The 10,272-nt window shown below is 33.0% G+C and overlaps 2 protein-coding genes across 5 annotated transcripts; both read left to right on the top strand.

Annotated features, from left to right (window-relative positions):
- On the top strand, nt 80–4,064 carry LOC107613593 (protein FLX-like 1). 4 transcript variants are annotated; one of them, XM_021109591.1, is made up of 5 exons: nt 80–351; nt 500–1,161; nt 1,416–1,570; nt 1,794–1,876; nt 2,499–2,657. In XM_021109591.1, exons 2-5 carry the CDS (start codon nt 524–526, stop codon nt 2,640–2,642), a joined length of 1,020 nt encoding a protein of 339 aa, XP_020965250.1. In that variant the 5' UTR covers nt 80–351; nt 500–523; the 3' UTR covers nt 2,643–2,657. The 4 variants fall into 4 exon arrangements, with proteins under 4 accessions (XP_020965250.1, XP_020965251.1, XP_020965252.1 ...); XM_021109592.1 differs by having other exon boundaries at nt 81–351; nt 494–1,161; XM_021109593.1 differs by lacking the exon at nt 2,499–2,657 and adding an exon at nt 3,428–3,450 and having other exon boundaries at nt 82–351.
- Nucleotides 6,776–8,382, top strand: LOC110265647. The gene is made up of 4 exons (XM_021108769.1): nt 6,776–6,898; nt 7,033–7,167; nt 7,262–7,567; nt 7,765–8,382. The coding sequence occupies exons 2-4, from the start codon at nt 7,162–7,164 to the stop codon at nt 7,819–7,821; spliced, it is 369 nt and encodes a 122-aa protein (XP_020964428.1). The 5' UTR covers nt 6,776–6,898; nt 7,033–7,161; the 3' UTR covers nt 7,822–8,382.

Genomic DNA, 10,272 nt, shown 5'->3' with positions numbered 1-10,272 from the left:
CTTAAACTAATAAAAAAATAAATTTTTTGAACATTTTTTTTGTTTCTTTGTAAAAACATCCAATCCGTGTAGAGCCTAAAATTACTCACAAAATTTTACGAGCTGTCCAGGGAAAAAGTTGCTCACTAGCAGAGCTGAAATTCTCACCGTCACGGAATAAGCTAGCACTGCTAGTATTGCAGGCACGGCAGAATCTGCTACTTTCTTTCTCCCCTTCCTCCGCTCACCATCATCAACCACTGCGATTTAGGGTTTCCATTGCACCTACAACCAGCAATGCCATCCGCAACTTTCCTTCGCCGCATTCACTAAAACCACGCCCTCTCTCTCCCTCCCTCTCTTTCTGCAAAGGTAACTCGTTCTTCCATTTACTTCGCTCATTCCCTTCTAAAATAAAATAAAAAAATTTCCTTCTTTTTCTATATTATTTTCTTATTCCTCTCGAAAATTGTGTTACTTTCCGATATAATTCTTTCTTTGTGATCTTTTGTTGTCTCAGTTTATTTTATTTCGGATCAAAACGATGTCGTCTGGGAGGAGCCGTGGCCAACAACAACACCTTCCAATGAAAGGCGCTTCACATCATCCGCCGCCGCACACAGCCTTGTCACCGCCAATCCATGACCCACTCTTTGGGGCCCGGGGCTTAGGCCCGGCACCCCCGCCACACCCGGCTCTTCTCGAAGAGTTGCGGGAATCGCAGATGGGCCTGGGCGTCCGGCCCATTCCACTCCACCCGGCTGCAATCATCGAGGAGCGTCTGGCTGCACAGCACCAGGATATTCAGGGTCTGCTGGGTGACAACCAGCGGCTGGCCGCCACTCACGTTGCCCTCAAGCAGGAGCTGGAGGCCGCGCAGCACGAGCTGCAACGGATGGCGCACTACAGGGAATCCCTGCGGGCCGACACTGATGCGAGGATGAGGGAATTGTACGACAAGTCGGTTCATCTGGAGGCCGACCTACGCGGCGCGGAGGCCATGAGGGTGGAGCTTCTTCAGGTTCATACTGATATTAAGGAGCTTACCGCTGTGAGGCAGGAACTCACTGGGCAGGTTCAGGCCATGACACAGGACCTGGCCAGGATGAATGCGGACTTGAAGCGAATGCCAGCTCTGAAGGCCGATGTGGAGGCTATGAAACAGGAATTACAATGTGCAAGGTGGTTAGCATTGTAGCATAGTAATTAGTTGTTTTTAAATCAAGTATCAGGTGTTGAGTATATTGCTCTAGGGTTGGTCTTTATTTTTACAAGTTTACATTCTCTCCGTTTGTTCACTAGTAGAAATGGTTGTAACTTGAAGCCAACTTGTAACTTGGGCTTATGATCATTCATATTTAAGCAAAGTTTCTCTGAATTATGATTATGATTTTTTAAATTATGATTGTTGTGTAATTTTGCATCTTGGTTTGTAGGGCTGCTATTGAATATGAGAAGAAAGGGTTTGCAGAAAACTATGAACATGGTCAAGTGATGGAGAAGAAATTAATCTCGATGGCTCGTGAGATGGAGAAGCTTCGTGCTGAGATCGCAAATGCAGAGAAAAGGCAGCGTGCAGCTGCTAATCCAGGTATATGCAAGCCTACGCATGTCTGTATTTGGTAATTATTTGGGTTGTTTTAATGAGCTGGGTAATTGGAGTTAGTGAAGTTATGAGGCTTTGCTGATAAATTGACCAAATGCTTGATTACTTCCATGTAATCTAAGTCTATCATTACTCTAATTCTGTTTCCTATCCGTTGCTTTTTATTTATTTATTTTTTATTTTTTAAATTTGTATTTGCATTTGGTAGGTCCAGGCTATAATGCAAATTATGGCAATGCTGAGGCTGGATATGCTGGAAATCCCTACCCTGCCATTTATGGCATGAATCCTGTAAGTTGTCATATTCCAAATGTATTCCAGCACAGTTTCCTCTTGAAGAAGTTAATGATTTTGCAACTTAGGGTAGGAAAATAATGCATAAATAATTTTTATTATGATATTTTAATGAACTAGTTTATGGATCGATGGTCTCGTCGATGATCTATTTGATTTCGATTAGTGACTCGTCTGCATCCATAGTTCTCGATGGCAGATGGTGTCTCATGGTAGAACAGCAAAAAACCACCATCAAGTTATCACAGATGGCGTTCCGGTAAATGGTAGAAATTGCAGATACATTAGATTAGAAAAATATGATTGTATACAAATTAACACTAAATTATATGAAACTATTTATTCATGATATAACAACAAATATTAAAAACTAAAACTATTAACAAGTTGGCATAAATAATAAAATAATATAAAGTAAGCAGCAGCAGAAGCCAATTGAGGGTTTAGAATAGAAAAAAAAAATTGAGGGGTAAGAATAGAAAGAAATGGGAATAAGAATGGAAAGCCAAAAATTTTATGGTTCAAAACAAGAAAAAAGAGTTCAAAATATAAGGATAAAAGGAAGCATATTCGAGAAGCAGATCTGCAAACAACAGAGAACTTCTGTCTTCCTTTGCAGAACGACAAAGAGGGAACAAAAAAGAGAAGGGCCGGCCAACTGGCAGTGGTGCACGGTGAGGATGCACTGGGATGGTGGCAGGAAGGCACACTTGACTGGGGAGGGAGGGAGGGAGAGCGGAGAGGGAAGACATTTTCTGGTTGAGTGGGATTGTGACTTAGTGTAGAGTGGGAAAGGAAAGAGGGAGAAGTTCAGCTTGGTAAGGTAAACTGTTAGGGTTTTTGAAAAGTAAAAAACAGCCCTCAAATGCAACAAAAAAGAGTACACTCAAACCTACCATTTCCGCCATTCTCATTGTGGACCGCCACAACGTTCTGGCCATTGCGACTGCCATTGTAGCTCCCATGATTTCCGTGATGTTGCGCCACCATAACGTCACTCATATGGTGGCGGGCCCAAAATTTTATACATCTGTTTCACACTCCTATTCACTTTTCTTACTTTTGTTCTGTGCCACTATACTCATCTTTTCTGCCTATCCTCATTTCTAGATATCTTACCCTAAACAGAGCTTTGTAGTCTGCCTTCTTCCCGGTTCAGCTAAGTTAGGCTGTCTTCTTTGTTTGTTTGGTCTAAGATTGTCATGCCCATCTTCGACACCTTTTCTTATTAACTTATTTTTTCTGTTATCTCTGGAGTTTCCATGAGAATTGAGCTTTTCCACCTTCTTTGATGACCACTAATGAAAGTTGTGGTAGTGTCATATTGGGGACCCTTGCTGTTTTCTTAAGTGAGTTTTTGTCTTAAACATCAAATATTGAAGTACTTATTTTATATCTGGACCTTTATTTTCTCTATAGGAATTCTTTCCACAAGCAATAAATGCTTGAATTTGTTGGTTTTGGGCTATTGTGGTGGCTCTTCATAACTTGCACCTATCCGGTCTCGGACAATGTCACGTACTCACATTTGATCTTTTTTCTTGTCAGTTTTAATTGATCAGTTGGTTGACTTGTTGAAATACTGTATGTATCACTTGCAAGCAACATAGCTCATTCATGTCCACTGGTATAATTTGTTGCATTTGGATGTTTTCTGTGCGGTATATGGTCATGTAGTTGACTTTTGCCACCTTTGGGTTAATCTGGATAATGTTTTAAGCTAATGGTGGCAAATTTCAGGTACAACCTGGTATGGAGAATTTTCCTCAGTATGGGTCTGGACCTGCTGCTTGGGTTGCATATGAGATGCAGCGTGCACAAGGACACAGATAGATTCTTCTATCCCATTGAGCAATCTTATATCTGGTATCTTGGGCTACAACTTTCTAGATGATTCGTTCAGGGTCTTAGTAAACACTAAACTGTCTGTTAAATGTATACTAAAGTCGTAGTTATGTTAAAATGCTCATATTAGGTTGATGATGAATGATGGTTGTGTCAAGTAATGGATACTTTGCTATTATAGTTTCTTCTTGAAATCTGTTGTTTACAATCTTTCTTTTTGTCTTTGGCTAAGTGTTTTTGTTATTACTATCTCCTGTGGGAAACAGGGGTGCTGCTTGTCAAAATTGTGCACCTTTCAGTTGGATTTCTTGTAAATAATTAAATATCATTTTCTTGGTAACCGTGACTGCTCCTGAGGAAAACAGTAAAAGGAAAATTTGTTCTTGTATCCCTTCACTTTTTTAGGCTTATAGGAAGTGCTATGAAATTGTTCAACATATACAATCTACGATGGAGCTGTTGCTTTTGAAGAAAAGCTGAAAATAGTTAGATTTTATGTTATTAGATACATGCCAGTGATGATCCGCATCCCCAAGTAAACAAGAAAAAAATATATGATGTTCTTATATCCTTCATTTGCTCATAGTAGGTTTTCTACGAAGTAATATGAAATTCTCAAAAAGTATGCAATATTGGTGCGATATTTACATAATCTTTGATAAAATACTATAATGGGTCATGTATTTGTCCCCATATAGAGGAAATAAGATGTGGTTGTAGTTATAAAATCCAAACCCCCTCCCCGGGCTCTCCCGACCGCACGTGCTATGATATATCTTGTGAAAAAAGCACTATGAATTTTTTATAAATATGCAGAAATATGACCATCAATCTAAAGAAGGGCAACAACGTTCACAGGGTTTTGAGAAACTTATAATAATTGTATATCATTAGTGTAAAGTGCTTTTGCTTGTATCTAAATAGCTTCACAAGGGACGTGCACGAAAAATATGTTTAATTGAAGAGTGGATGTGTTCTTGATAAGGTCATAGAGTTGGGCATCAATCTTAATCTACTTTGGACTGTCGATGTTATTAATTTCTGCAGTCCTTTTGGTGAGATGTTCTGGATTATCATAGCCACAACTTAATATTAGATGGCCAAGAATCATAATTACTTCCAACAAGTTTGTTAGTGGTAAGAGATACACTAACATAATCAGTGAAAGTAGAGTTTAGAGCCATTAGCACTAGCAGAAATAGCAGTAATCATGGAGACTAGAAAGAAACAGAGAAATAACAAGCAACACAAAGGACTAAACAAAGTAGGAAATGCTTCAGGGCAAAAAGGAAAAATTGCATAGAACTGCAGATGGAATTTTGTTGACTGAACTTCAAAAATGGACCAAAGTCAAGTTTCCACCTTCAAATGTTCTAAAGAGGCAAAATGTTTATCTCAAAAATGCAAACCTATGTAAAGTTGTGTGTTTTATCTCCAGCGCATTAATAAGCATGCTCAACAAGCTAAATTGTTTGAAAAAGCTTCACTTTCCTCTACTATGCTATGCACCGAGATTACCAAAAATGAGAATAATTTTCTACGCGAAAAACAAACCTTTTCAGGGTCTTGGAAATTTTTAGAATTCAATTTCTGAGTTTGAAACAAAAATAAATAAATTAGTTTAGATAGATTCAATTCAATTTTATTATTTCCTCTCAATGTTTATTATAATTTTTTTAATTTTTAAAAGCTATTTTACCAACACAATTGTGGTGCTTGTGTTTATTAAAGGTCATTTTTAATTTGATTTTATCAAATACAAGTGCTGTAGCTTTTAAAAAGCTGTATTTTAAAAGACAGCTTTTATAAGCTACTTTCGAAAACTAAAAGTTTTATCAAACCAAATCTAAATTATGTTATAGTAATATATTTGACTTCCATGTACTTAGCATAATAATTTCTCTTTGTGAACATACTAGCAAACTTGCCTTGGACATAAGTGCTTCAAATATACCGAGATGAAAATATGTGTATTAAAAAATATGCAAAAGAAAGCAAAAACACAAATCTATACCACCCACAAAATTCAAATAGCATATAGTTGACTCAAAAATAAGCAAAATACACTAAAAATTAGGCGATTAGACCAGTCACAAACAATCAAAAGCACTAACACAAGAGATACCATCCATATAGCTACATAAATCGAGGCTTGTTCCTCCTTCATGTAGCTTTTTTCATTTAAAATAAGCAAGTAACAAACATCAACTCCAGCTCTAATAGCAGTCAAAGAGAAAAAATCAATAGTATTATGTGAAAACAATAAATCATCCAGTTAAAACAGAACATAAATGGTGCGTTGTATTGTTTAGTTTATTATGTATGCTTATTCTTATTTTTTATTGTTATTTTATTTTTAAAATAATTTTAAATTTGAAAAATAGGTTCATATTTTTTACATAACTGATAGTTTGCTCTGTTTCAGTGTATTATATAGGATAACATATAATAGATATTTACTTCATTCTTAATTTTTTATTTGTTATTCTTATTTTGGTGGTGGTTAGTATGATTGAACAGGAAATTAATGGTATTCAACCATTGTTCATTGCGAAAGAAGGAAAAATTATTTTCTTAGAAGAAGATTTCATGTGTTTAATTAGGAAATGTACTGTTGAGGAGCTTCAAGATAATAATGAGGTGTATTTAGTTCTAACATAGCAGAACATTTTTTGAAAGAAGATATACTATTTTGTTTTTTTTTATGATACTAATTGAATTTTATGTTTGCGAAAACTTTAGAAAGGGCTATTTATGATATTTGAGGTGGAGATAGCTATTGTTGATGAAGGATCTTGATGGTATTCAATTTGTGTATGTGGCTGTTCATCCTTAAGTCGGTGCTTACTACTGTGACATTTGTAATCATCATGTAATCAATCAAATTCCAAAGTTTATTTTTATTATTTTCTTTCCAAAGATTTTATTTCTATTTTTGTATGAAGTTCTTTTGTAAAAAACACTATTGTATTTCTTTTCTTTTTATTATTGTTTATTGTTTATTCAACCTTAAGTCGGTGTCTGCTTTTGTATGAAGTCATCAATTCCTCATCTTTTTAACCAATATTTTATTAATGTATTTTATTTGCTAGTTTGTCAGATATAGAATTAAAATAACAGTTGAGGATGGGAATAGAGATGGTATCTTAGTCTTGGTTGCCGAGGTTTATAAAGGTGCAAATGTATGTTGTAGTTATATGTGTTTTTTGTGTTGTTATTTCATTTTAGTTTATTCTTGTATGTGTAAAAAATTGTTCTGTGTATTTATTATTTCAAATTTAATCAAGTGTTTCATTTTGTTGCAATAGGTTGTAGGTGGAGATAGTTATCTTGTTCTTCTTCAAAAGTTGATTAGAAAGAAGTTCTTGCTAAAGGTAGATACTAAAAATATTGGTGCAGGCAAATATTTGGGACTTTTCTTGTGAAAACGGTCTGCGATGAAGGTTTGATTTTATTACGAGTCAAATTTTTTGATTGTTTGTAATATGTTTTTATTATATTATAGTTGGTTTATAATTTGGTTGGTCTGTTGTGCAGGATAAATCTTTGGAAAAATCTAAGTTCATTAGATTTGAACGTTTCCCTTTTAAGAAGGAATCATCAAATTTTTTGGAAAAATGTATTTTTCGAAAGGGGGAATGTTCAAATGTGAGAAAGAAGCCTCCAATATTAATAGACTTCTTTGCTGAAAAAGATTCTCAAGTAGCTAGACAAGAGGATACGCATGCTGATGTTGATGTGTTGAAAAGAAAAATGAATGGAACGGATGTGACTGATAGATTTGACGAGGAGTTTCATGCTGAAATTGAAATGTTACTATATTCACCTATTAAAGAAACCACGGTAATGTTTTGTTATGATTGAAATTGATATAAGTTGTTATGATGGTAGTTTTATTCTATATGTTTGATTTATTACAAAGATGGAATAAGATTAATTAATTTATGTGTAGTTTTTATGTTTTCAATGTATAATTGCATATTATGTAAATATATAAATATCTAAATATAAATAAAACCTTTTCTGTTTTTGTTTTATAGGAAGTACTATTCAGTGTTCTTGATGGGTCCCAGAGTCGTCAAGAAAGAAGTTACTGAGAATATTTGTAAAGGTTTGAAGATTAAAATAAACTTGAATGGAGACTTAAAAAAGTTGGCTGAGGATGGGATTGGTCCCAACTCAAAGATTCTCAAGATTGTTGATATGTGAAGTAGTTGTCTTCTGAGCTGCTGATATTATGGTAGTTTATTTTATAAGATGTAATATATGTGTAAGGTAGTTAGAGGCATTAAAATCTACAATAGAATCTTCATGCAGACATGCTAAGTTGATGTTACAAAGATTTCTACTTTTTAAGATGTGTAAAAAAATTGCATCGTATAGTGAAGTTATGCTTTTTTCTGTGATATTTGACACATAAGTTCTCAGTTGCCTATTATTAAACTTGAATTGAATGTTGGGCTATGTTAGGTTATCTTTTTTTTGTAAGTAGTTTTCTTTTTTAATGGCTATTATGCTAGTGAGTAGATATAGTGTCACGTGCATGAGGCATTTGACTTAGATTGTAGATTTTATGTTAGCCTCCAAAGTTATGTAAGATATATTGATCTATATGTGTATGTAAGTATGTGAATGATGAATAAAATGCAGCAGCTACGTCTTTTATTATATTATAGTTTATAGTTTAAAATCACGGTTTCAAATTTAATTTTTCTTCATTTTGACATTATTTGTTTCTCTGTTGCTTTTTTTCTTATTTCTTTATTTTTGTTTATGTATGTTATCTCTTTTTATGACAATATTGGTAAAAAGAATAAAAGAAAATGAATAAAGTCATCTTATTACGAATGATTGAAATAGTGATGTTATTTATGGTAAGTGAATTGACAGGATCGTAGCTATTATACTATGCTTATATTGATGCCTAATAGCTATTTGTTGTGTAGGTCAATTGTTACTGAAAAATATAGGTGATTTGTTATTTCAAGCTTTTGAGTTTTGATCAGATATGTTGAAATAAATATTTATTCTTTAGATGAGATATTCTCATTTTTGAATTGGTTCTTTGTTGAGGAGTTCATCATTTGCTTTATGACCAAATGATTGCAGTCGAAGCTGAGAAGAAAATACTCTTTGTTTTATCACTTAAGTTCATTATTTATTTTTCTTATGATACAAGTATTATTGAGATGTCTTAGTTATGTTAAGCTGTAAGTTTATATAGAAAAGAGTATTTACAAAGAAAACGAAGACATGTTATCAAATTAGATATGCTTAGTAAGATTTATTTATGTCCATGTTATTTATTTTTTATTAATATTTATGTTTTATATAAATTTGATGGATGAATTAATGGAAATAGTATTACTTAAAATTATTATCCTTTTATCATTTTGTCTAATTTTGTATAAATTATTCTTGAGTTATTGACAAATAATTTATAATTTATTTACCCTTATTTGATGTTATTTATATTTTATTTTGCAAAAAAAAAATATCAATTTTCTCTCTTCTATTTATGTTAATGGTGTAAATGTTTTAGGATGTCTCTCTCACCCGTATTTTATTATGCTTGGTTTTGTCTTATGTGTTAGTAGGAGAATTAAATATAACAAAACATGCTGATGGTTTAACAAATAATGGTATACTATCAAGTATTATTATATTATTATGAGTTAATATATTTGTTGTTTAGCAAATCATTTATATCATTTGATAATGTTAATAATAGTAACATATTAGAAAAAATAAAATTATTTCATATTAAAGTTTATATTGCAAGAAAAAATGTTTGTCTTTTATACTCTTTTTAATTTCGATCTCAATATTTTTCATATTTGTAGATATTAATAAGGTTTGAGTAATCTTTTTTATTATATGAATTAGATATTAGATTTATATCATTATAATTTATATTGGTTTGGTTGCTTTAAGATACCTTTTTTTACTCTTTTTTTTTTCTTTTATTTTTAGCTAGTATTGTTAGTAAATGTTAGTATTTTTTGTATTTGAGTATTATATTGGTAATTGGTTATTATAATATAGTAACAATTTTCTTATTTATGACAAAAAAATGAGATGAATTAGAAATACATGATCCTTTTATAAATGATTCCAACAGTTTTGGGTCTCCTATTGATCATCCACTTTTCATTCAAAGTGAAGTATAAGGTGTTCTTTTTAATTGTAATGATTTATGAGTGATAGTGATTTTGTTTTTTATGTAAATACCTCATTTGATATTTTGTTATCATTATTATATAAATAAATCTAAATAAGATAATCAGATGTTACTGTTTCATTTTATTTACTTTTTGGTTATAATTTTTTTTCCTAGTATATAATTATCATAGTTATAAAAATCGAACCGGACCAACTAGTTCGATCGGATTAATCAGAAATCGGTTATCTGGCCAGTCCGGTTAAAAATCGTTTAGCGAAAATTCGGTCTAAATGTCAGCCAAACCAACAGCTAATCGGTGAACCGCTAGAACTGGCCTATTTTTTAAGGATTATTGGTTCGGTGGTAAACCGCTCTAAAATGGCAC

Source organism: Arachis ipaensis, chromosome B08 (genome assembly GCF_000816755.2).
Source record: "Arachis ipaensis cultivar K30076 chromosome B08, Araip1.1, whole genome shotgun sequence".
NCBI classification, from domain to species: domain Eukaryota; kingdom Viridiplantae; phylum Streptophyta; class Magnoliopsida; order Fabales; family Fabaceae; genus Arachis; species Arachis ipaensis.
This window is presented reverse-complemented; position numbering and strand designations above follow the sequence as displayed.

Bases quoted from the DNA above. Each gene is read 5' to 3' on its own strand.
- LOC110265647 (XM_021108769.1), top strand. The intron at 7,568-7,764 runs GTAATGTTTTGT...TTTGTTTTATAG, and splicing joins CACCTATTAAAGAAACCACG to GAAGTACTATTCAGTGTTCT.
- LOC107613593 (XM_021109591.1), top strand. From the start codon at position 524: ATGTCGTCTGGGAGGAGCCGTGGCCAACAACAACACCTTCCAATGAAA. The intron at 1,162-1,415 runs GTGGTTAGCATT...CTTGGTTTGTAG, and splicing joins CAGGAATTACAATGTGCAAG to GGCTGCTATTGAATATGAGA. The intron at 1,877-2,498 runs GTAAGTTGTCAT...CTTCCTTTGCAG, and splicing joins CCATTTATGGCATGAATCCT to AACGACAAAGAGGGAACAAA.